General features: G+C 38.4%; 1 protein-coding gene across 1 annotated transcript in view; it reads left to right on the forward strand.

Annotated features, from left to right (window-relative positions):
- The window catches only part of SLC13A1 (solute carrier family 13 member 1), a 139,992-nt gene that overhangs the window by 86,228 nt on the left and 26,362 nt on the right, over nt 1-27,402 (forward strand). The window contains exon 7 of the mRNA XM_037056494.1: nt 5,746-5,897. Within this exon, the coding sequence (XP_036912389.1) occupies nt 5,746-5,897 (152 nt within the window). The remainder of the gene's footprint in view (nt 1-5,745; nt 5,898-27,402) is intronic.

Below are 27,402 nucleotides of genomic sequence, written 5' to 3' on the forward strand. Positions count from 1 at the left end.
CGCTTAGAGTTATTGGCTCTGGGACTTTGAGTTCTTCTTGCGCCATCTTTTGGGCTGTTCGTGCCTGTTCCATAGCAGGATCAGAGCCCTAAAGTGTTCACTAGAACAGGGCAACTAAGTCGCTGGGTTGTGACGTTGTATGTGGGGGCGGGGTCAAAGAGGGACAATGGCTTCCCGTCTGCCGCCTGCCACTGCAGCCCCGGCGCCGCAGCCACCACCGTCACCAGGCTCACGCGTTTTGTTCCACTGCACGTGAGTGTGCCACCGCCGTCAGCCCTCCACCACTGGGTTCGCCCCCTGGGGCCTGCGTGGTCCATCTCACTGTGCGCGAATGTGCGACCACAGCCAGTCTGCCCCACACCCCGACTGGTTCTGGGCTGCCTGTGCGCCTAGGTGGGGGGGATCTGTCCTGCCCGACCCAGCTCCGCTGCTGGCTCCGCCTCTCTTACCGTCCCCGTTGAATGGTTCGTAGTTGTCGGACTTCCGTATAATTCCGTTATCTGGTCTTTGGGTGTGTCCTAGTTCTCCAAACCTTTGNCGAATGTGCGACCACAGCCAGTCTGCCCCACACCCCGACTGGTTCTGGGCTGCCTGTGCGCCTAGGTGGGGGGGATCTGTCCTGCCCGACCCAGCTCCGCTGCTGGCTCCGCCTCTCTTACCGTCCCCGTTGAATGGTTCGTAGTTGTCGGACTTCCGTATAATTCCGTTATCTGGACTTTGGATGTGTCCTAGTTCTCCAAACCTTTGTTGTGTTCAAACTTGGTTGTGGGAGAAGGCACAGTGTTTCCACCTATGCCTCCATCTTGGTGGAAGTCTCCCAAACTTGTTATAATGGCTTTATGATAAAGGTGCATGGTTGAGCTCTGTGGCACAATCTTCCAGATCACTTGAGGTCCTTGCTCCAGGAATGTTTTTTGTGGATTATGTCCACCCTCCTGTTGTAGTTGAATCTTGAGTTTTGTTAGCCCTTTCATGGGTGGAGTTAACCCTTCAGGTTGGCTAACTGTTAGGGTAAACCCAAACCTTGTATGAGATGTTGTTCAGATACAGCCCTCTGAGGGGAAGTTGTTCCTAAAAAGTTCTAGTGCCTGCCAGAATCCTCCCTTGGGTGTGCCTCTTGTGTGACTAGTTAGGTCAACCTCTGGTGTGGTCTAAAACCCACCACTGGTTGTTTTGGTTCTGGGTACAGTCGGGTGGGATTCAGGTGCAGGTTGATGTTGGATGTGGGCTACCTCTCTGGAGCTACCACACTGCTCATTCTTTGTGGCTGCATCTACTGGACCTAGGTGTGTGTGAAGGGGCCGATCTGTGTATAAGGCTCGACCTCCTCCAGATTAGAACTGGTGGCAGATCAGTCTCTATGTGGCTTCTTCTGTAAATCCATGGTTGTAATATTTTAGTTTCAGCCAGGCTTCGGTTGGTTATTCAGGTTGACTCTTCTATAATTTAGCTGTAACTCTGGTTTGGGTCTGGGGTCAGGTGAGTATAGTTTTCAACGACTCTGAAGTCATCTTGGAATCTCACCTGGTATATTTATATTCATTAAAACAATAAAAACATATGAAGGAGAAAAGAGAACAAGCTCTAAGGAATAGTAAATGATGCCAGAGGGTAAGAGGGCAGCACTGTCCCCTTCATTGGTCACAGACAGCCAAAGAGGGCTGTCTCATTAGCTCAGTGTCCTCAATTATAGACTAAAGTCACTAGAACAATAGTTAACTACCAATGGGATTAGTGATTTTCACAGTGCTTGGCTTGTACAGAGGAATGTAAACATCTTTCCCTAGGGAATCTCAGGACAGCTGATCAATCTATCCCAAAAATTGGGTTGGCAAACTTTTTCTGTAAAGGGCCAGATAGTAAACAGTCATTGTGGGCTATATATGGTCTCTGTTGCCATTATTTAGCTCTGTAGACAGAGCCCAAAATCAGCCACAGAAAATATGCAAAGAAATGAGTGTGTCTGTGTTCCAATAAAACTTTATAAGAACAGGCAGTGGGCTGGTTTTGGCCCATGGCTGAAGTTTGCCCACACGTGCTCCATCTAATGCGGACACTGTTGCTACAAGAGTGACTAAGAAATGGTCATGTCCAGAACCAAACTGTTCTGGCAAAACTAACCTGTGGTGTTGGAAGCCAGAATAGCAGCTGCTTGTTTTGAGGTCTGAGGGGCTGGGGGAGGTGTGGTAATTGGAATGGAACATGAAGAAGTTTCTGGGTTACTAGTAATATTTTATTTCTAAATGTGGGTGTTTGGAAAATTCATTGAGCTTTGTGAGAATTAATTTATAAGTTGTGTAAATTTCTGTATTTGGCATTTCAATAAACTATTTTTAAAGAAAAAACATATGAAGGAATTATTTATAAAAATAAATGCTACTGTGAGAGGGAATAAGTGCCCATGACAGAGTTTCAAGAAATTTCAGTTTTGGAGAAGGATAAAGGAAAATGTACTGGCAAGAATGAGAGAGGAACAGGCAGAGATATAGAAGAAAAACCATAAGGGTGAGATATCAAGGAAGTTCAAAGAAGAGTTTCCAACAGGAAGGAATGATTAACTCTTTTAGGTGCTGCCGAGAGGTATACAAAATTGAGGGAGAACTGTATGTGTTGGGTTGTACAATATGGAGGTCATTGATAATCACAGCAAGTACATTTTGGGTGAATTAACGAGACAGAAACTAGATTGCAGTGATTAAAGAAATGGAGTCAGTGAGGTACACAACTCCTCTGAGTAATTTAGTTGTGAAAATGGAGGTGAATTAGGGCAGCAGTTTAATTGAAAGAAGGATTAGATTTTCCCTTCCTTTTGTAAAGAGGACTTGAAAATGATTAAATGTTGATGAGAAAATTGCAGTAAAGCCTATTGTATAGGGTTTTTGAGAAGGCCTGACTGGGGTCCAGAAATTAAAAAAGTGCAGGAGAGACATTACTCAATTATGTATGTTGAAAAGGAGGAGAAGGCAGGCCAGATGCAGGTTGGTTTCTGCCTTCTGCCAGAGTGAGACCTCTGGCTGCTGGCATCTATCTTTCCTCTGGAGGCAAAGCTACCTGCAAAGAGTTAGGGGAGCATTGAGAGGGAGATACAGAGAGAACAAGGGAGTTTTTAATTTTCTGGTGAAGACAAGTAGAGCAATTGGGTCAGATAAATAGTAAGGTAGAGAGGCAGCTAGGACACTGGAGTTGAATTTTGTTGTCATGGACGCAGGGAACCCAGTCTCCTGGGCTATGTGCGTCATTCACACCAACAGTGCTTGGTTTCTCAGGGGCAGACTTGACACAGAGAAAGTAAATGGTTGGGCTCATCCATAGTTGACATTGTACTGAAAAACTACCACTTAAAGAGAGGCAATAAAGAGTTTAGAATTGGTTTAAAAAATCATTGATAGTGGTGATGGTTTCATGGGTGTATACTTATTCCCACTCTCATTGGGTTGTATACATTAAATATATACAGTGTTTCACATGTCAATCATACTTCAGTAAACTGACTTTAAAAGCTTGAAAAAATATTTTGTTTAGCATGGAATATGAATTGGATAAAAAAGGAAGCTGATCTATATATTGGGAATAACTAAATGCTTCACTGACTTAGACTTGCCAATAGTGTTGAGGGACAGAAGGGATGTAAATAATTCAACAACAAAGTTGGAAGATAAATTGGTAGTAAAGGAAAAGACTTCATTAACATGGTAGTAAAATGAAACTCTTCATATTCATGAGGAACTATAATATCAAGTACATAACATAAGTATTCTCATATTGCACTTAAACAGGACTTTCAAAGAAGATGACCAAAAATCATTTCTAGACTCTCAAACTTAGTGTTCAAAATGAGAGAAGGCTGAGTGATAGTCTATCTCCTTTGGAGCAAGTTGGAATATTTTCTCAAACCTCCTATATCCTCAGGGGATATCTCCTGTATCCCCAGGGGGAGGGAAGGGAAGAGCCTCCTAAAACACACTTATTTTAGGGTGGCGAGTTAGAGAAACCACCACTTGGAGAACTTGAGAAAGTTCTGTTCCCTAGACTTAGAAGAGATTGACGGACTAGCTTTAAAAACACTCTTGAAAACTTTGAAAGTGAGAGGCAATGGCTGAAGTTCCTTGCCTAATAGAATTTCAGCTGCACTTTTATTGCCAACAGGGCAGAGCTGTCCATTTCTCATGAACTAAATGTCAGGAACATGTGGGAAAAGTGGTGTTTGAGGTCATCTGAAAAACAATTTTCCCCAAGAGAGCTTTTTGACAGGACAAGCTGAACTCAGCATGAACAGAGATGTGGGTGGGCCATCACATGCAGAAATCACAGGTGTGTCATCAGCAACCAAGTGGAAGAGCTACATTAAAAAGGAGGAGCATGACTCTAATGCTCTTATTTGAGTGATAGAAATCTGTTAAGAATCCACAAAAGAAATAATCAGATGTAGGAGTCATTTTGACTATCCATCAAGACTAAAAGGTACCACTCATCTCCTGATCTTGTCCATCCTCTGCCCTTCCAAATATGAAGGATTTAGAGGCTGACACTAGTAAGTTGTGGAAGGAACTGAACCAGAAGAGAGAGATAAAGCCAAACCCACAAAACTCTTTCCAACTACCAGCTTTTAAGCAGACAGAACTAGGGAAGAAGGTTTAACTTTAAAGTTGGGACTTTTACTATTAAATGAAAGACTTCTCATTTCAACTACTCAAATGAGGTTTGTTTTATTACTAAATGTTATTCAAAGACTTTATTAAACAAAGTGACCAGAAAAATTATAGATTCTACCCTAGATTTCACCCCAGAGATAGCAAAAATCAGGCCAACAGAGTGTGTTTCTATAGGCTCTGGGTGAGAAAAGGAATGAAGTTGCTTTTGTCTTTCACCCTACAAAGTCCTAATCTTAAACAAAACATGTTATATATAGTGATTTCCAGGATGGAATCATTTGAGACCATGCTGCTATCCAGAATGGACCGTAGGATACAGTGACTGAGGTAGAGCAGAGCTGAGGTCTCTGGAAATGAGGTAGAAAAATCTGTAAGGCCAGGATATTTGAAGAATTACTCATGAACAAGTTACAATTATCCAGCCACCAAGGTAGGGAAACACTCCAAAGAGTGTCTTAGGAACTTACTGCCATGTACACTACCAATTCAGCAGAAAAACAGTAGAAAGATTTGGGAGTGATGGTGAAATGGTAAGAAAGGAGGAAAGAATTGGTTGGGAAATAAGAAAGAAGTATGAGCAAATGAATGAAACTGTTTGTGAAATATTTCGATGGTTTCAGGTTAAGTATTTTTTATTGTTACATTTCTATTGATGGAAAGATAAATGCTGAACCGTCAGGCTGTCATAACAAAATACCATAGATGGGTGGCTTGAACAGCATGCATTTACTTCTCGTAGTACTGGAAATAGATATCTAAGTTCAGGGCGCAGCAGGACACTTGTCTGATGATGGCTCTCTCCTCAGGTTGCAGATCACCACCTTCCCTGTGTTCTCACAAGGCAGAGAGATCAAGTCTGTCATCTCCTCTCATAAGAGCACTAATTCTATCAAACCAGGGCCCCACCATTATGATCTCATATAACCCTTCTTTACTCCCAAAGGCCAAATTTTCAAATACCATCACATTGTGGGGTAAGGTTTCAACATATAAAATTTGGGAGGACACAAACATTCAGTTCATAACAAAGTTATTACTGCTTTTCATTACTACAAGTAGAACCACTCTCATAATACATTTTCTTATTTGACAGAATTCAGTTACAAGCACCAAATATCGAACAAAGGAGAACCACATGATGTGTAAACTTATGTGTTTGTGCATTACTTACTCTTCTGCCATTGGTGGACTGACAACAATCACTGGTACCTCCACCAACTTGATCTTCGTCCAGTATTTCAATTCGTAAGTAATATTATTGGACTAGTGATTTAATAAATGGATAGCACACACTAACCTAATTTAGAGACTCCAAGGACAGAGATGCTATATTGGGTTAATTCTCCTCTTTTCCCCATTGGGATATTCGTAGGTCTAGAGACATTCCTTTCTATTGAGAGTTAAATATGGAAGACATAATAAATTAACAGGCACCTATAGTTTCCCCAGGTCCATTCAGAAGAGATAACTTTTGGCTGACCATTCTGATCAAATAGGAAAGGCAATTTAAATTACAAATAATACTACAAATTGTAGTTAGAGGAAACCAAAAAGGGTCATTTGCCTGGGACAATTTGCATAGAGTTTGGGAACTGGCACTTGAACTTAAATGATGAATGGCAAACAGAGGTACCAATTACAGAAGGCATAGCTTTGAATTCAAAAAGATTTGAAGAATTAAGCAATTACAAGAAATGACAGTAATAAAAGTTGTCTAAAAACCAGATATATTACCCCAATATAAGTCTGGAACTGTGTTATCACTCTATCTCAGGAAATGGGGAATCTGTGGATATATCAAAGCACTTGGAGTACAAATCCCACAACATTCAGTCACTTACTTTGTGATTTAAACCATAAAAAGTACATTACTCTCCAAGCCTTAATTTTTTAAAACATCTAAAATAGGCAAAGTTCATATGATTATTGTGAAAATTAAATGAGGTTACAATGTAAAATACTTGGTACTATGTAAAAACTACTGAAACAATAGTTTGAAAGTCCGTGCTTTTATGTGAGAGCTCAAACTGTTTCTACACCCCGAGCATATTTTCAGGGACTAATAGGACATTATTGTAGGAGTTCCAGGAAAGTGGGCAGCACTGAGAAGTCCTGAAACACAATTTAGGTCCTTATTGCAGAAAAATTAAGGTTCCATGCAAGAAACCTACATAACAAGGAGTGGATTCATAAACTATGAACTTACTAAAATTATTTCAAAATGTTGTGCATGCATAGCTTTTCCAGGAAATCCAAGATTCAAAAGATAGCACTCTTTGTTCCAGGAAGAATGAGAACTTGCAAACAAAAAAAGCTGGTATAGCAGTTTAGGGACCACACAACACAGAGTTTCAAAATACTTACTGTTTCTATGAGTACATAGTCATGTATACTCAACAGGCAACTTAGAAAGAAATCTTCGGAAGACATTTGGTTTATAACTGGGAGAATCTAAAACTCACAGTATTAGAGATGATTTTTCTCCCAATTCAAGATAGGAAATGTACTTGATTCCTTTCTGAAAGTAGATTTCTGTCCTTTTTCCCCCCCAATTTTTTTATTTAATTATTTTTCAAATACAGTTTTCTGTCTATTGCTCCCATCCCATCCCACCCCCATGCTCCCCCCTCCCTCCCATTTCCACCCTTCTCACTTGTTCTCCATCTATCCTTTATATATGTTCCTCTAAATCCCTCCCGTATTTCCCCTGAAATTACCTCCCCTCTCCCCCCTGGTCACTGTCAGCCTGTTCTTATGTCAGTGTCTTTGGTTATATTTTGCTTGCTTTTTTGTTTTGTTGTTTAGCTTCCCGTTAAAGGTGAGATCGTATGGTATTTGTCCTTCAACACCTGGCTTATTTCACTCAGTATAATGCTTTCCAGTTCCATCCATGATATTGCAAGAGGTAGGAGATCCTTCTTTCTTTCTGCAGCATAAAATTCCATTGTGTATATGTACCATAGTTTTTTGATCCATTCATTTACTGACGGGCACCTAGGTTGCTTCCAACTCTTGGCTATTGTAATATGTGCTGCTATGAACATTGGGGTGCATAGGTTCTTTGGGATTGCTGTTTTAGGGTTCTTAGGATACAATCCTAGCAGTGGAATTGCTGGGTCAAAAGGCAAGTCCAATTTTAGTTTTCTGAGAAAATTCCATACAGTTTTCCATAGTGGTTGTACCAGTCTGCAATCCCACCAACAGTGGACCAGAGTACCCTTTTCCCCACACCCTCTCCAACATTTATTGTTTATTGCTTTGTTTATGATAGCCATTCTCACCGGTGTAAAGTGATATCTCATTGTGGTTTTAATTTGCATCTCTCTGATAGCTAGCGATATTGAGAATCTCTTCATGTGTCTCTGGATCCTCTGTATGTCCTCCTTGGAGAAGTGTCTGTTCAAGTCCTTTCCGCATTTTTTAATTGGGTTAGTTGTCTTCTTAGAGTGAAGTTGTGTGAGTTCTTTGTATATTTTGGAGATTAAACCTTTGTCTGAGGTATCATTGGCAAATATGTTTTCCCATAAAGTTGGTTCTCTTTTTATTTTAATGCTGTTTTCTTTAGCCATGCAGAAGCTTTTTATTTTGATGAGATCTCATTTGTTCATTCTTTCCTTTATATTCCTTACACTAGGGGACATATCAGTAAAAATGTTGCTGCGGGAAATATCTGATATTTTCCTGCCAATGTTCTTTTCTAGGACTTTAATGGTGTCACGGCTTATATTTAAGTCTTTTATACACCTTGAATTTATTTTGGTGTATGATGTAAGTTGGTGCTCGAGTTTCATTTTTTTACATGTAGCTGTAAAGTTCAGTTCTCCCAACAGCATTTGTTGAAGAGGCTATCTTTACCCCATTTTATGTTACTGCCCCCTTTGTCAAATATTAATTGACTGTAGAGAGTTGGATTTATTTCTGAGTAATCTGTTCAGTTCCATTGGTCTATGGTCCTGTTTTTATGCCAGTACCAGGCTGTTTTGATTACAGTGGCCTTGTAATACAGTTTGATATCAGGTATTGTGATCCCTCCTACTTTGTTCTTCTTTTTCAAAATTGCAGCTGCTATTCGGGGTCTTTTATGGTTCCATATAAATTTTTGAAGTGTTTGTTCTATGTCTGTGAAATATGCCATTGGTACTTTAATAGGTATTGCATTGAATCTGTAAATTGCTTTGGGTAGTATGGACATTTTGATGATGTTAATTCTTCCTATCCATGAACATGGTATTTGTTTCCATTTGTTTGTGTCTTCCTTGATTTCTTTCTTCAGTGTTGTGTAGTTTTCTGCATACAGGTCTTTTACCTCCTTGGTTAGATTTATTCCCAGATATTTTATTTTTCTTTTTGCTATATCGAATGGGATTTTTTTCTTGATTTCTGCTTCTGCTGATTCATTGTTAGTATACAAAAATGCCTTTGATTTCTGGATATTGACTTTGTATCCCGCTATTTTGCCAAATTCATTTATTAGTTCCAGCAGTTTTTTGGTAGAGTCTATAGGATTTTCCATGTACACTATCATGTCATCTGCAAACAATGCCAGTTTTGTTTCCTCCTTTCCAATTTGAATGCCCTTTATTTCCTTTTCTTGCCTAATCACTGACGCTAAAACTTCCAATACTATATTAAATAGAAGTGGTGAAAGTGGACAACCTTGTCTTGTTCCCGATCTTAGTGGAAAAGCTTTTAGTTTTTGCCCATTGAATATGATGTTGGCTGTAGGTCTTTCATATATGGCCTTTATTATATTGAGGGATGCTCCCTCTATTCCCACTTTGCTGAGTACATTTATCATAAATTGGTGTTGTACCTTATCAAAAGCTTTTTCTGCATCTATTGATATGACCATGTGGTGTTTGTCTTTGCTTTTGTTTATGTGGTGCATCACATTTACTGATTTGCAGATATTGAACCATCCTTGCATCCCTGGGATGAATCCCACTTGGTCTTGGTATATGATCTTTTTGATGTATTGTTGGATGGGATTTGCCAATATTTTGTTGAGGATTTTAGCATCTATGTTCATCAGCGATATTAGCCTAAAGTTTTCTTTCTTTGTTGTGTCTCTATCTGGTTTTGGAATTAGGATTATGCTGGCTTCATAAAAAGAGTTGGGGAGTTTCCCATCATTTTGGATTTTTTGGAATAGTCTGTGAAGAATAGGGGTTAGCTCTTCCTTAAATGCTTTGTAGAATTCTCCTGTGAAACCATATGGTGCAGGGCTATTGTGTGATGGGAGTTTTTTTATTACTGCTTCAGTTTCATTTGCTGTTATCGGTCTGTTCAGGCTTTCTACTTCTTCATTGAGTTTTGGAAGATTATATTTTTCTAGAAATTTGTCTATTTCACCTAGGTTTTCAAATTTATTCACATACAGTTCTTCATAGTAATTCCTTACAATCCCTTCTATTTCTGTGGTATTGGTTGTAATCTCTCCTCTTTCATTTCTGATTTCTGATTGGGTCCTCTCTCTTCTTTTCTTAATGAGCCTACTTAAAGGCTTGTCTATTTTGTTTATCTTTAAAAAAAACCAACTCTTGGACTCATTGATTCTTAGAATTGTGCTTTTAGTCTCTATGTCATTTAATTCTGCTCTGATCTTGGTTATTTCCTTCCTTGTACTTGCTCTAGGTTGTCTTTGTTGTCATTCTTTGGGTTCTTGGAGGTGTCGGGTTAGGTTGTTTGTTTGAAATGTTTCTATTTTCTTTAGGTAAGCCTTCGTTGCTATGAACTTCCCTCTAAGAACTGCCTTGGCCGTGTCCCATAAGTTTTGGGTTGTTGTGAGTTCCTTTTCATTTGTTTCCAGAAACTTTTTGATTTCTTTCCTGATTTCTATCTTGACCCATTTGCTGTTTAATAGCATACCATTCAGTCTCCATGCTTTTGGGTGTTTTGGGTTTTTTCCTGTGGGGTTTGTTTCTAATTTCAGTCCCTTGTGGTCACAGAAAATGCTTGGTATGATTTCAATTTTCTTGAATTTGTTGAGGCTCGTTTTGTGTCCTATCATGTGGTCTATCTTTGAAACTGTTCCATGTGCATTTGAAAAGAATGTGTATTTAGCTTCTTTGGGATGAAAGGCTCTCTATATATCAGTCAAGTTCATTTCATCTAGGGTGTTGTTTAGTGCAACTATATCTTTGTTGATATTTTGTTTGGAAGATCTGTCCATCTTTGACAGTGGGGTGTTAAAAACCCCTACTATAATTGTGTTGGTGTCAATATCTTTCTTGAAGTCTTCTAGGATTTTTCTTATATATTTGGGTGCTCCTATGTGGGTGCATATATATTTATGATGTTAATGTCTTCTTGGTGGATTCTTCCCTTGAGTATTATGAAGTGACCTTCTGGATCTCTCTTTATGGCCCTTTTTTTGAAGTCTATTTTGTCTGATATTAGAATTGCTACCCCGGCTTTTTTTTCTTTTCCATTTGCTTGGAAAATTTGTTTCCAGCCTTTCACTTTTAGTCTGTGATGGTCTTTTGTCCTGAGGTGGGTCTCCTGTAGGCAGCATATGTGTGGGTCATGCTTTCTTATCCATTCAGCTATTCTACGTCTTTTGATTGGAGCATTTAAGCCATTTGCATTTAAGGTTATTATTGAAAGGTACTTATTCATTGCAATTTTTGTTCCACAGTTCCTCTCTGTCTCTCTCTTTTCCTTCCTTTCATTAAAGCAGTCCTTTTAGTATTTCTTTTAGAGCTGGTTTGGTGGAGGCATATTTTTAGACTTCTTTTGTCTTGGAAACTCTTTATTTGGCCTTCTATCTTGATTGAGAGCCTTGCTGGGTAAAGTAGCCTCGGTTGTAGGCCTCTGGTTCTCATTACTTGGAATATTTCTTGCCATTCTCTTCTTGCTTGGAGTGTTTCCATTGAGAAGTCAGTAGTTAACCTTATTGGGGCTCCCTTGTATGTTACTTCCTTTTTCTCCCTTGCTGCCTTTAGGATTCTCTCTTTGTCTTGGAGTTTTGCCATTTTAATGATGATGTGTCTTGAAGTGGGCCTCTTTGGGTTCCTCTTGAATGGGACTCTCTGTGATTCCTGGATTCGTGTAACTTTTTCTCTCATCAAATTAGGAAAATTTTCCATCATTACTCTTTCAAATAGGTTTTCTATCCCTTGTTCTTCTTCTTCTCCTTCTGGTATTCCTATTATTCGGATATTATTACGTTTCATATTATCTTGCATTTCTCTTAGCCCATCTTCATTCTTTTTGAGCCTCTTTTCCCTTTCTTGCTCTTTCTGGGAGATTCTTTCTACTGTGTCCTCCAACTCACTGATCCGATCTTCTGCCTCATCGATCCTGCTTTTCATTCCTTCTACTGTGTTCTTCAGTTCCGAAATTGTATTCTTCATTTCCTCTTGTCCTTTGGTGATAGTTTCTATTTCCTTTTTCATGTTGATATAGTTTGCGGAGAGCTCATGGTAGCTCCCCTCTAGTTTCTGGTAGCTCATTGTGAGCTCTTTGAATTTCCTGATAACTAGTGCTTTGAATTCAATATCTGATAGCTGACTTGCCTCTCTTTCATCTAACATTATTTCTGAGACTTCCACCTTTTCTTTCATTTGGGCATTGTTTCTTTGTCTTCCCATTGCTTATGAGACTCTTCTTGTTAGCTTCAGCTTCTTAAATTGATCTCTTCTGACTCCCTAGGTTTATGGTGTGAACTTCTGTGGTAGAATTCCTGTGAAATTCAGTGGTTCAGTCTCCTGCATTTATCTTGGTGTTCTCTGATTCCACCTACTCCTTTCCTTGTGTGTGTGTGATCAGCTGGAGGGGGAGGCAAAATGGTTTATGACAGCAGGAGACTACTTTATGATATTTACAGTCACAGCTGGTAGAGAAGAGATAGAAGATCTTTAGGCTCTATACAGTGTTAACTGTAATGTTCAACCCAATTTGCCACTTTTAAGAAAGGATAGACCAAAGATAAGTCTCTTGTTGGTGAGGGAAGGCTTGAGAGTTGTATCTAGAAAGCAGAGAGGTTGAGGGTGGTCAGATTTTGAGGTAAGGTGAGAGTAAAGAATAGTAAATAGACGTAGCGTGTGAGCAAGTAGAGTTAATCACTACAGTAATAGAATTCATGAACCTGTAAAGTGGGCTAAGACCTGAGAGATGTGTTGTGAAGTATTTACAGTGCTATAGAAAGCAACAAACAAACAAACAAACACACAAAAAAAGGGCAAGAGAAGTGAGGAAAAAGCAATAAGTTTGGGGTGAAAGGAAGAAGGACTAAAACAGGAAAAAAGAATGGAGAGGAACAGAGTACTGAAAGATACAGCTACACTACAATTAAAAAAATATATACCATTACTGAAAAAAAGTTTAAAAAAAAGTTTAAAAAAAAACAAAACCCAAACCCTCCTTCCTTGTTGGTTTCAAACTGTCCAATCCAGTTTTTCTGGTTTCCACAGGACCCCTCCATGGGCTGGGTTGTAGGCCCAGGCACACACCCACCCACCAGCCAGGCTACCAGACTGGGGTGCAGGTGCCCACCCACCCGATAGGCTGCCTGGGTCCCACGGGATCTGGTACTGGTCCTTCCCCGTCCTGTGGCTGGGTGAGAAGCAAGTCAAGCTGCCTTCACAGGAGAACACCTCAGTCCACTTTCCAGTAGAACTTCTCCAGAAAGTGTGCCTCTCAGCCCAGCCCAATCCCCAACTTGACTGGTTAGGACAATGCTCCTCTCAAATTTCCTGGGCTGGCAGGCTGGTGGGCTGGCGACCACAGAGATCGCAACTGAACATGGCCTCCTGTCCTTGCCACCCTCCCTGAACACCTAGGCAGGTAGGTCTCTGCCACCCAGCTCCGCCTAGTTGGTGAGAGAGGGAGCCGGCTCTTCCAAGGACCCCACTGCCGGCCCAATGCTCCACTGGGTGCTGGGCTCACTATGAGTCCTCCGTGGCACTGGCCGCAGACAGAAGCCTCTGCACCCCTAACGCAGTTGCAGCAGCGGCTCCAAGGTATTTCGGGCTGGCCGAAGGCAGCCGGCCCTGCCGCTGCCCCTTTTGTCTTTACTCACAGTTGCTGGGTCCCGATGAGTCCTCTGTAGCAGACACCCCTGTCGCTGGGCACAGATGGAAGGAAGCCTCTGGGCTCCGACCACTGCGGCAGCCGCAGCTCCGAGGTCTTTAGGTGTCGCCCAATGGCTGCCCCCGGCCTGGCAGCCTCCATCCTTAGATTTCTGTCCTTTGTCATTAGTTCCCCTAAGAAAGAGACTCTGCATCTTAGTCATCTCTATAAATCTCTTTTTTCTGAATTTAGAGCAAATTTTTATTGTTTTATGCATGGTGTTGTTAGATAACTGCTGGTTTCTTCTATTCCCATGTAATTAATTGATATCGCCAATGGAATATATATTGAGTTTGCCTTTGTTTTTTGTTTGCTTGCACTATGTACCAACCAAATTTTTTTCTTTTATTTAAGAAACTGTTCCCTTCACTCTTTGAATGTATTAATTCATTTTCATTTGCTTCACAGGCCCGTGCTCAATCCACTGAGCTACACCAGCCAGGGCTTGAATGTATTAATTCATTTTCAATGACACATTGAGACCACTGAATAGCACTTTCGGTAAAATGTTTCAGTGACTATTTTTGCTAATTGTCTAATCTTTTAATTCTTGAAGTCCTGGGAATTTAGCCAAAATATTCTTTAAATTTAGAAAATACTTAAATGTACTTTGAATTTAGACATATTTCCTTCAAAGTTTGTTTTAACATTAGAAATTATACTCAAACTAGAAAAAACCCACAATGTATCCCCTTTTGATGGAAGATATTAGTCTAGAAGAAGGAAAAATAACCTTATGTGACAAAATATAATTGATATTATTAAACAAACTATTTTTTTCTTAATTTTTTAAAATTTTGTCCTTAAAAATTTTAACAGGATCCCAAAGCAACAATGAAATAAGTGGTTTAATTTTATTGAGAAAAGTTTCACAAACTTAAAACTGCAGGGAAAAAAAAGATATTTTTTTGTCCAGATGTTTGGAGCTGGAGAGAAATTGCCCTTTCCCCCCAATAATCTCACCTTTTCTTCTTGACATTTTTTGAGTAGTATCAATGATTATTTTGTACAAATTCATTTTGGGTCTCGTCCAGCTTAAAAAGGTACATGAGCCTGAGACTCAATTATTTCCTATCATTGACATTTACAAGACACCATCTTACAAATAAACTGTGGGAGGAAAAGATAGGATAACAAATTTCAAAGCCTTATCTATCTATCATGTATCTATTTATCTATCATTTACCTATCTACTATATATACTATATATAATGTTTCTCTTCTATTTTTTACACAAAGAAATAAGAACTATGAATTCTGAGAAAGCTAAATTTATTCAGTGCAAATAAAAACAGACTTTCATTCACTCAGTCAATCAACAAACATTTGTTGAGGATTCACAATGTGTAAGGCTGTTTGGAATTCTTTCGGAGAATGAAAAAAAAAATAAAAACCTACCAGAAGAAAGAGTCTATCTAATTGTCTAGACAAAATATACATATGTGAAAACCATTAAAATCTTTAAAACATAATTTCATTTATTTTTAAGATCATTAATATATAATAAATCTAATAACATTTATTTTTTGACGTACAGGGGGAAGGTAAAGTGACATGTATTGAATTTACATCCCTGTAGTGTATACATGTCCTACATATCCTTGCTGTGGAAATGGTGTATAATGGTAATTAAAAGCATAGGATCTGGGTTTAAAATGTTTATGTTCAAATCCCAGTCTTTAGTTTGCAAAGTAGGTGACCTTGGGCCAATCTCTTTAAGCTTGTTACCTTGCCAGAAAAATAAGGATAATAATAACCCTCTCTTAGCAGGTGATTTTGTATTTTATATAAAATATTGGGTTGGCCAAAAAGTTCATTTAGGTATTTCCATACAATGGCTCTAGTAGTGCTTAGCTGTCTTTAACTTCATTTGAAACAATTTTGTTAGATTGCATAGTGACAGTTGTAATATCAGTGTACATTTAAAAAATTCACCAAAATTGGTGATTTTTGTGTAGCCATTTTAATATTGAGGGTGGAAGAAAATAAGAAACATTTTCAGTGTATTATGCTTTATTACTTCAAGAAAGGTAAAAATGCAAAAAACAGTTTGTGCAGTGCACAGAGAAAGTACTGTGACTGTCAAGAGTGGTTTGTGAAGTTTCTTGGTACTATTGACATTTTGGCCAAATAATTCTTTGCTGTGGAGCTGTCTTATGCATTGGAAGATGTTTACCAGTACCCCTGGCCTTAACCCACTGAAGCCAATAGTGGGAGATAGCCAACATACTAAAAATATGTGAAACAATAAAGTTATTGGTGACAATGCAAAATATGTCTTTTATTTTACAGAAAAAAACTAAAGGGACTTACTTGTTAGCCAACCCAATAAATAGCACTTAGAACAGTACCTAGCACAGAGCATGTGCTCAATAAATGCTGGTTATTTTAATTAGAGGTGAGGCAGATGAGGTTCAGCTTAGCAGAGAGAGCACCAAATAAAGATCAGTCAGACCCTCATAGTTTGTCTTCTTAACACCTAGTTCCCTAGAAGTATAACTGAACATGTGTCTTCAAAGGGGACTACAACTGTAGGTGCTATGTGATGTGGCAGCAATCCTTGATCTCTAGAGAAAACTTGTCCTTATAAAATGATCCAAACTTAAAAGAGGTAAACACCGTGTTTATGAAGAAATGAATGCAAATATTTCAGATATTCCACACAGCAATATTTTTACTGATATGTCCCCTAGAGCAAGGGACATAAAGGAAAGAATAAACAAATGGGATCTCATCAAAATTAAAAGCTTCTGCATGGCTAAGGAAAATAGCATCAAGATAAAAAAAAGAAGCAACTGTTTGGGAAAACATATTTGCCAATGATACCTCAGACAAAGGTTTAATCTCCAAAATATACAAAGAACTCACATGACTCCACTCAAAGAAGACAAGCAACCCGATTAAAAAATGGGCAGAGGACTTGAACAGACATTTCTCCAAGGAGGACATACAGAGGATCCAGAGTACCATGAAAAGATGCTCAATATTGCTAGATATCAGAGAGATGCAAATTAAAACCACAATGAGATACCACTTTACACCAGTCAGAATGGCCATCATAAACAAAGCAACAAACAACAAGTATTGGAGAGATTGTGGGGAAAAGGGGACCCTAGTTCACTCTTGGTGAGACTGCAGACTGGTACAACCACTGTGGAAAATAGTATGTAATTTTCTAAGAAAACTAAAAATGAATCTGCCTTTTGACCCAGCAATTCCACTGCCAGGAATATATCCTAAGAACCCTGAAGCACCAATCCAAAAGAACCTATGCACCCCAATGTTCATAGCAGCACAATTTACGATAGCCAAGAGTTGGAAACAGCCTAGATGCCCATCGGTAAATGAATGGATCAGAAAACTATGGTACATTTACACAATGGAATTCTATGCAGCAGAAAGAAAGAAGGAGCTCCTACGCTTTGCAACATCATGGATGGAACTGGAAAGCATTATGCTGAGTGAAATAAGCCAGGCAGTGAAAGACAAATACCATATGATCTCACCTTTAACAGGAATCTAAACAACAAAAGAAACAAGCAAGCAAAACATGACCAAAGACACTGAAATACGGAACAGGCTAACAGGGTCCAGAGGGGAGAGTGGAGAGAATCACAGGGGAAAAGGAGAAGGATTCGCATGAACAAGTATAAAGGACACATGGACAATAACTAAGGTAGGGGGTGGAAATGGGAGGAAGGTGGGGAGCACTAGTGGGGGGTGGGCAGGGCTGGGAATATAACACAGAAAACTGTACTTGAACAAGAATTAAATTTTAAAGAAATGAATGCAAATAATTCATAAAATCAAAGCACAAAAAGTCTATAATAATTTTTCTAGGGAGGCGGTAGAACAGTCTCTGCATCTTTTCATACAGGTCAGAACAGTAGTGTGCAGAGCGAGTCTGGAGCCAGGAGACCAGCCAGGAGTCTGTAACCAAGTGCCAACAAATGACCATGGGGCAGAACAAGGCTAGTTGTAAATAATAGGAGTATTTAGACACAGGAAACTAAAGTCAGAGGTGGTGAGTAATTAGGTATGCAGATTTTAGGGAATTTTTTGCCAATATGGATATATAGATAGTGATGCCATGAACTTCTAGAAAAGACAGGGCAGGTTTATAGGATAAATTAATAAATTTGATTTTGAGTGTATTGAAATGGCCTGTTATTTGCCTATCCACAAGGAGATTTTTCAGCAGGCATTTGTAAATTCATTGTTCAAGTTTGTTATCAATGTGTGGCTATATAAAAGTATATACATGAAAATCCTGAGTGTAGAACTGGTCACAGAGGGAGAGAAAAATTAGATTTGAGACATGGATAGACCCTTAGGAAATATTGACAAGAAAGAAGGCAAGAAAAGTTAATTAAGATAGGTGGAGAACCATGAGGATGTGGTATATTGAAAGTCAAAGGAGAATAGCATTTTCCCTCTCCCTCCCTCTCCTTCCTTCCTTCCTTCCTTCCTTCCTTCCTTCCTTCCTTCCTACCTTCTTTCCTTCCTTCTTTCAATTTAATCTGTATTGTATTTTTTTCCATTACTGTTGAGTCCCCTTATACCCTCTCCCTGTAGGAAGGGAGACTCATGTCAATGAGTCCTTTTTCCTTTTTGTGCAATTTCTCCACCCCCTAACCAAGCACCCACAGCTGTCATCCTGCTCTCCATCTATGAGTCTGTGCCCATTTTCCTTATAGTTTACTTTATTCATTAGATTCCGCATATGAGGGAAATTATATGATGTTTTTCTTTCTATGACTGGCTGGCTTATTTCACTCAGCATAATGTTCTCCAGGTCCTTCCATACTGTTGCAAAGGCTAAAAATGTTCTTCTTTTGTACTGCTGAGTAGTATTCCATTGTGTAAATGTTCCATAGTTGTTTTATCCACTCATCTACTGATGGACAAGGGCTGCTTCCACTTCTTGTTGATTGTAAATATTGCTGCAGTGAACATAGGGGTGCTTATGTTCTTTCAAAACAGTGTTTTGGGTTCATTCCGATATATTGCCAGAAATGGGATATTTGGGTCAAAGGCAAATCTATTTTTAATTTTCTAAAATGTCTCCATACTGCTTTCCACAGTGGCTGCACCAGTCCCACCAACAGTGCAAAAGGGTTCCCCTTTCTCTACATGCTCACTGCACTTGTTTGTTGATTTATTGCTGATAGCCATTCTGACAGATGTGAGATGATATCTCATTGTGGTTTTAATTTGCATTCCTCTGATAGTGACATTGAGCCAGTTGTCATATGTCTATTGGCCATCTGTACATCTTTTTTGGAGAAGTCTCTATTCAGGCCCTTCACCCATTTTTTAAATTAGGATTTTTCTTTTTTTGTGTTTAGTTTTGTTAAGTTCTGCATAAATTTGGATATTAACCCCTTATCAGATGTATTGGTGAATATATTCTCCCATTCTGTGGGTTGTCTTTTTATTTTATGGATGATTTCCTTTGTTGTACAAAACTTTGATGTAGTTACATTAGTTTTCCTTTGTTTCTCTTGCCTGGGGAGATATGTCTGATAAAATATTGCTATGAGCATTGTCTGAGATTTTTCTGCCTATGTTTTCCTCTATGATTTTTATGATTTCAGGTCTACCATTTAAATCTTTAATCCATTTTGAATTTATTCTTTTATGTGATATAGGAAGAGGATTTAGTTTCATTTTTCTGCACATATCTGTCCAATTGGCCTAATGCCCTTTGTTGAATAAACTGTCTTTAACTTATTGCATGTTCTTGTTTCCTATGGCAAATATTAATTGACCATAACGGTGTGAGTTTATTTCTGGGCTCTTTATTCTTTTCCAGTAATCTGTGACTGTTTTTATGCTAAGTACCATGCTGTTTTGATTACTGTCATTTTATAGTATAGTTTGATATAAGGGAGCATGATTTCTCCTTCTTTGTTCTTCTTTATCAGGATTGCTGTTGCTATATGGGGCCATTTATGATTCCATATAAATTTTTGAAATGTTTGTTTTGGTTCTGGGAAATATTTTATTAGAATATTGATAGGAATTATACTGAATCTATAGATTTTGGGGGGTATTATGGGCATATTAATGATGTCAATTCTTCAAATCCATGAACATGGTATATGATTCCACTTATTTATATCTTTTTCTATTTCTTTCTTTAGTGTCTTATAATTTTCTGAGAAAAGGTCTTTTATAGCCTTTTAATAAACCTAGGGATAGGTTTATTCCTAGGTATTTTATTCTTTTTGTAGCAATTGTGAATGGGATTGTTTTCTTCATTTCCCTTTATGTTAGTTTATTATTGGCATATAAAAATGCAACTGATTACTTGATATTAATTTTGTATCCTGCTACTTTGCTGAATTCATTTATTAGTTTCAGTAGTTTTTTAGTGGAATCTTTGGGTTCTCTACGTACAGTATCATGTCATATTCAAGTAATGACAGTTGTAATTCTTCCTTTCAAATTTGGATGCCTTTTATTTCTTCTTCTTGTCTTATTGCTGTGGCTGGGACTTCCAAAACTATTTTGAATCACAGAGATGAAAGTGAACATCCCTGTCTTGTTCCTGATCTTAAGGGGAAAGCTTGTAGTTTTTTTCCCATTGAGTATGATACTGGCATTGGGTTTGTCCTATATGGCCTTTATTATACTTAGGTATGTTCCCTCTATTCTCACTTTGCTGAGAGTTTTTATCATAAGTGAGTGCTGGGTTGTATCATATGCTTTTTTCTGCATCTGTTGACATGATCATGTGACTTTTATCATTCTTTTTTTATGTGATGAATCACATGTTTTGATTTGTGGATATTGTGCCAACCTTACATTCCTGGAATAAATCCCACTTGATCATGGTGTATGATTTTTTTGATGCATTTTTGTATTCAGTTTGCTAATATTTTGTTGAGGATTTTGACATCTATGTTTATTAGGGATATTGGCCTATAATTTTCTTGTTTTGTAGTGTCATTATCTGGTTTTGGAATTAGGATAATGCTGGCTTCCTAAAATGAGTTGGGGAGCTTTCCCTTCTCTTGAATTTTATGGAATAGTTTGAGGAGAAGTGTTCTTCTCAGAGTGTTTGGTTAAGTTCACCTGTGAAGCCATCTGGTTCAGGGCTTTTGTTGGTTGGAAATTTTTTGATTGCTGTTTCTATATCACTAGGTGTAATGTGTCTGGTAGGATTCTCTGTTAATTCCTGATTTAGTTAAGAAAGATTGTATGTTTCTAGAAATTTATCCATTTCATCCAGGTTGTCCAGTTTGTTGTTCATAGTATTTTCTTGCACTCTTTTGTGTGTCTTTTTTTGCATGTTTATTTATTTTTCCACATTTTTTATTGGTGTTCAAGTACAGTTGTCTCCATTTCCCACCCCACCCCCACAGCCATTCCCACTTCCTACTCTTGATCCTTCCCACATGGTTTTGTCCATGTGTCCTTTATACATGTTCCTGACAACCCTTTCCCCTCCACTCATTACCCATTTCCACCTCCCCTCTGGTTATTGTCAGTTTGTTCTTAATTTCAGTGTCTCTGGTTATATTTTGCTTGCTTGTTTGTTTTGTTGATTAGGTTCTACTTATGGATGAGATCATCTTTTGTATTTCTTTGGTGTGAGTTATTATTTCTCCTCTTTCATTTCTGATTTTATATATATGGGTCCTCTCTCTTTTTTTCTTGATGAGTATGGTTAAAGCTTTGTTAATCTTTTTTATCTTTGCAAAAAAAATCTGTCGGATTCATTGATCTTTTGTATTTTTTTAGACTCTATTTCATTTATTTCTGCTGTAATCTTTATTATTTACTTCATTCTACTCACTTTGGGCTTTCTTTGTTTTTCTGTTTTAATTTCTTTAAAGTGTAAAGTTACATTGCTTAATCGAGCTTTTTCTTTTTTTTGAGATAGGCCTGTAATGCTATGAATTTCCCTCTTAGGATTGCTTTCCCAGTGTCCCACAGATTTTGGGTTGTTGTGTCCTCATTTTCATTTGTTTCAAATCTTTTTATTTCTTCCTTGAACTTGTTGTTGACCTCGTCATTATTTAATAGCATGTTATTTAGCTCCCATGTCCTTGCATGTTTTTCAGTGTTTTCTTGTGATTGATTTCTAATTTCATAGCACTGTGGTCAGAGAAGATGCTTGATGATTTCAATCTTCCTAAAGTTATTTAGACTTGTTTTGTGTCTAAACATGTGATGGATCCTAGAAAACATTTCATGTACACTTGAAAATTGTGTATATTTTGCTGCTTTGGGGTGAAATGTTCTGAAGATATCAATTAAATTCATTTGATGCAGTGTGTCATTCAAAGCTGCTGGAGAACAGCATTTTCACAACTGGAGGATGAGCCCAGAGTGTGCAGTTTGGGTGAAGGGTCCAGTAGGCTGACAGCTGGGAAAAGGCTTTCATTCTCATCAGCGTCGACTAAGAGGGATGTTTTGGTGGAATAGTGGGGACCAAGGCAGAATTGAGACTGAAGAGAGTTAACAAGAGAGTTCATAGTGGGGAGGGGGTGGTAGCTAATTTTGATGGGTCTTTCAAATTTGACAAAGAAAAGAAGAAAAGAACAAGCCTTGTGTAATCAGAGGCAGAGAGGGAGATACCCATTTGGTTTTACACTCAGGGAAAGGACACTCAGGTAAAAAACAGAGGTGTGAAATTTTGGGGAAAAAAGGAGAGTACTGATTGGCTGAGAGTCTGGTAAAAGTAGCATGAAATTAAAACAAGAGTAGACATAGATTATAGAGAATACTTTGGTAGTTGCCAGAGGGGCAGGAGTTGATGGGGGATTGGTGAAAAACTTGATGGGATTAGAAGTACAAATTGGCAGTTACAAAAATAGTACAGGGATGTAAAGTACAGCATAGGCAATATAGTCAATAATAATATAATAACTATATACTGTATCAGATCGGTACTAGATTATCAGGGTCATCACTTCACAAGTTGTATAAATGTTTAATCATGGCATTTACACCTGAAACTAATGTCACATTGTATGTCAACTGTAATTGAAAAAAAAAGTTAGTTAAAAAAAAAGAGTAGAAATGTTAGTTTTGGAAAAGAAGGACCTAGCTTCCTGAATGATAATTTGAGGGAAGAAGAGAATACAAGAAGACAGAAGTTTCAAACCATGTAGACATCCTTCACCATCCTTTTCCAGATGATGAAGCTGGAGCTCAGAGCATTTAAGTGAGATCACTCACCAGTGAGGAAGTGGGAGGTGAAGGGAGTTGCCTGAGGTCCAGTACCTTTTCCACTCTGCAAGCTCACTGCCTCTCAGACCACATGTGAGGAGGGCATGTTGGCAAAATTCTAATTCAAAATGCTCTCTCCCTGATATTTATCCACTGCTCCACTGACACATTCTTCTAATCATCTCTTCCATTACTAACACTATTGTTGATAAATACAACCCTATAATTAACCCATTTCTTCCTGATCTGGTTATTGAAAGACCAACCAGTTCTGCCGAGTTTTACCTCTACTCGTGTGGATGCTGTATCATTGGTAACTCTGCTCCGTTCCTCCTACATTCCCATCTCCTCTCAGCATAAACTGTACTCATATTTCGTTAAACTTGCCTTTTCCACACACATGCGCAAACAGCACCCTTGGTGATTGCAAGCTTGTAAAGGTTTTGTCCTTCTTCTTTTAGACCACAAGGGCATAACAGGAGACCAATAAACTTTGCTTGAGATGAACAGTACCAAGGCATAAATTCAAGGCATAAATGAATTGCTGACTACTCTTGGGAACCATTAAATAACTAAATAACCTTTTTATAATAAATACAGTTATTAAGGGAAATCTTATTAGGGACAATAACTGTTTTCACAAGAGTAGCTTTGATGCATCAATATTATTTAACAAATAGAGCAGCTATTAGTTAAATACAAAAAAAATGAATCTACCAGATTAAGAATGGAAGATTCTTTCAGGTAAAATTTCATGGCTTTCTGATTATCAGAGTATATTATTCAGTTTGTGGGTATCAGCTGTGAAATACATGGGTATGCAAAGCAGATTAGAAGGAAGTTGTATTATCAATGATTCACACAGTCAGTGTTACTAATCATACGCTAAATAATAACTATTACAGGTTTGCAAACTGATAAATGGTATAAGAAATGAGTTTATATTTGCCCTAAATTTACAGTCCACATCCCTAACTTCTCTATTTGGCTTGTTACAGAAGGAAGAGATAAACCAGTTACCTAGCAATAGGTACCTTCAAAAGTTACCATGATAGTTCTCCTGAAGAAATGAGACATATATATTTCTCAGAAAGAATTTCTCTGGCTAATGCTATAGAAGAAATTTGGTTATTACAGAGTTTGGACTCATGCTTTGATTCAGGTTTCAATTTTGCTATATAATAATTAGCTTAACGTCCAAAAACATCAGTTTTTTCATCTGTGAAATGGGGGCAAAACTCTAATTTAAAACAGTTCTGTAAGAATTAAATGACACAATGCATATATGGCTCCAAGTGAAGGGAAATTGTCAATAATGCTAGTGTTGTTGCTGCTGCTTCTACTTTTGTAATTGCTGTTAGAAATATAAGCCTGGCTCATATATAACAAGCAGTTAATATTTGAAAAGAAACTTCTGGAAGTACACAGAAACAAAAACCAAAAAGTGGTTTTGACTCAGAAATAATCAAAACAGTCATAATCAAATGGACTATAATCAGTGTGGACACTAGCTTATAGTGGCCCAAATCTGTTTCAAGGCTGTAAATTTCCATAGCTACATTCATTCTTGTCAGACCATTTCTGTGTCTTTCATTAGAATTATTCGTCATCTGGTAGTTGGACATAAGACCTGCAATGCCAACACTGTCTTCCTAAGTCAACATTGACATGAATATATGCTTCAGGTCAAAGCATGTCTCTGCTAAGGAGCAATTATTTCTATAGTGCTCTAAGATGCCCTTAAAACATCAAGTCTGTACTCTAGGCTCTAGACATTTATTTATTTATTTATTTACTTATTTATATTGTTCGAGTACAGTTGATATTTTTCAAGATACATAGAATTTTCTGTTTTCACCTTGGAGCTGCAACTGAAGGTATTAAGTTTTAATGAAAAGAGGTTGTGGGGTTTTTTTGTACTTTATTGATTATGCCATTAGGAAAAAAAATCAGGAAAAATCCTGATTTTTCCTTTGTCTCCCTCCACTAAACACCCCCCCACTCTCTTAGGCAGTCCCTCTACCAAAGTTTATGGATCACCATATAAGTTCTTTAGCTACTCTACTTCCTACACTGTTCTTTACATTCCCATGGCTGTTCTTTTTTTTTTTACACGTTTTTTCATTGATGTTCAAGTACAGTTGTCACCATTTTCCTACCACCACTTTCCCCTGTCCTACCCATGCCCACCTCCCAACCTCAATCCCACCCCACTTTGGCTCCATCCATGGGTCCCTCATACAGGTTCATTTACATCCCTTTCTCTTCCTTCCCACATTATTTCCCTCTCTTCTCTGATTACTATCAATTTGTTGTCCATTTCAGTGTCTCTGGCTATATTTTGCTTGCCAATTTGTTGGGGGGGGTTTTTGTTTTTTTTTAAATATTTTATTTATTTATCTTTAGAGGGGAAGGGAAGGAGAGAAGGAGAGAAATATCAATGTATGGTTGCCTCTGCCGAGGACACACAATGTATCGTATGGCCCCTGCCGGGAACTGGCCTGCAACCCAGGCATGTGCCCTGACTGGGAATCGAACCGCGATCCTCTGGTTCGCAGGCCCGTGCTCAATCCACCGAGCTACACCAGCCAGGGCGCCAATTTGTTTTATTAATTAGTTTCCACTTATATGTGAGATGCAAATTAAAATCACAATGAGGTACCACTTCGCACAGATCAGAATGACCATCATAAACAAATCAACAAACAACAACTGCTGGCAGGGTTGTGGAGAAAAGGGGATCCTAATGTACTGTTGGTGGGAATGCAGACTGGTGCAGCCACTGTGGAAAACAGTCTGGAATTCCCTCAAGAAACTAAAAATGGAACTGTCTTTTGACCCAGCAATTCCACTGCTGGGTTTATACCCCAAGAACCCTGGAATGCTAACTCAAAAGAACCTGTGTCCCCCAATGTTCATAGCAGCACAATTTACAATAGCCAAGAGATGGAAACAATCTAAATGCCCATGGGTAAATGAGTGGATCAATAAACTATGCTACAGTTACACAATGGAATACTACCCAGCAGAAAGACAGAAGGAGCTCCTACCCTTCACAACAACATGGATAGAACGGCCAAGTATTATGCTAAGCGAAATAAGCCAGGCAATGAAACCCACTTTAACTATTTGTACTCCTTAATCCCCTCTCCTCTTCACCCATTCTCCCCTTTCCCCCTCCCATCTGCTAACCTTTGGGCAACTAACTCCTTTTCTCTTGCTTTTAAGAGTCTTTCATTATCTTTAATTTTTGATCTTTACACTCCTCCTGGGTTAAAATCCAGCTTGGCTGCACAGTCCCTGACTGTGAGCAATTCACTTAACCTTCTGACTCAGTGTCTTCCTGTGTAAAATGAAAATACAATGCTTTTATCACAGGATTTTGGTTAGATTTTCTATTCATTCCTACAGCTCTGCCTGACCTCTAAGACTGAGAGTGCCCCTAGGGTACATTCCTGGTTCTCTGTTTACTCTCAAAATTATCACACCCATTTTCATGGTTTATGAAACCATCCCTGTGTTTGGTAACTACCAAATTTGTATCCCTAACTTTTTCTCCTCTCGGTTCCAGACTTACTTATTTACTGCCTATCCAACATGGCCAGTTGGAAAAATAAGGGACATTTCAAGTTCACATGCCCACAGCAGCATTTCTGATCCACCACTCCCTCACGCTTCAGCCAACCCATTCTCCCCTCTGACCCCATTTCAATCAATGGAGCCTTTTCTCCATGTCCTACATTTTATCTCAACTACAGGGTCCGGCAGAAGTAATGCCTGTTTGAGTTCAGTTGGTGGGGTAATAATATGGTGTAAGAATTTATAGAGAACAGGCTGACAGTGACCAGAGGGGAGAGGGGAGGGAATTTCAGGGGAAATAAGGGAGGGATTTAGAGGAACCTATATAAAGGATACATGGACAACAACTGAGAAGGGTGGAAATGGGAGGGAGGGGGGAGGATGGGGGGTGGGATGGGATGGGAGTAATAGACAGAAAACTGTACTTGAAAAATAATTAAATAAAAAAATTGGGAAAAAATAAAAATAAAAAAATAAAATATCCTAAACAAAAAAAAAAAAAAAACAAATTACAAAAGTGAAAAAAAAACTACAAATCATTCTATGGGAAAAAAAAGAATTTATAGGTTTAATTTCAACATTTCATCTAAAATGTCACATGGTGTGCTCGAGTGTGTTATTGTTGTGTTACAGAATTACATACTTATAATTTTATAATAAAAGGGGGCATTATTTGTGCCAGACCCAGTATATCAAAATCCATTTCTTTCTGTTCATCTTCACTGCTATCAGTCCAAACTAAACTAAAATCTATTCTACTTTCACTTTCCCCAATTCCTGTGCAAACCTTCCCCTGTCTGCTAATAGATTCCCCTATGTGTTTGTCTTTTATTGCCGTTTTACAAATTACTATCAGGTTAGTGCCTTAAAATTGCACAAACTTATCATCTCATCGTTTTTGTGGGTCAGGGCAGGA

Source organism: Sturnira hondurensis, unplaced genomic scaffold (assembly GCF_014824575.4).
Source record: "Sturnira hondurensis isolate 20B ecotype Veracruz unplaced genomic scaffold, ASM1482457v3 Scaffold0008992, whole genome shotgun sequence".
NCBI classification, from domain to species: domain Eukaryota; kingdom Metazoa; phylum Chordata; class Mammalia; order Chiroptera; family Phyllostomidae; genus Sturnira; species Sturnira hondurensis.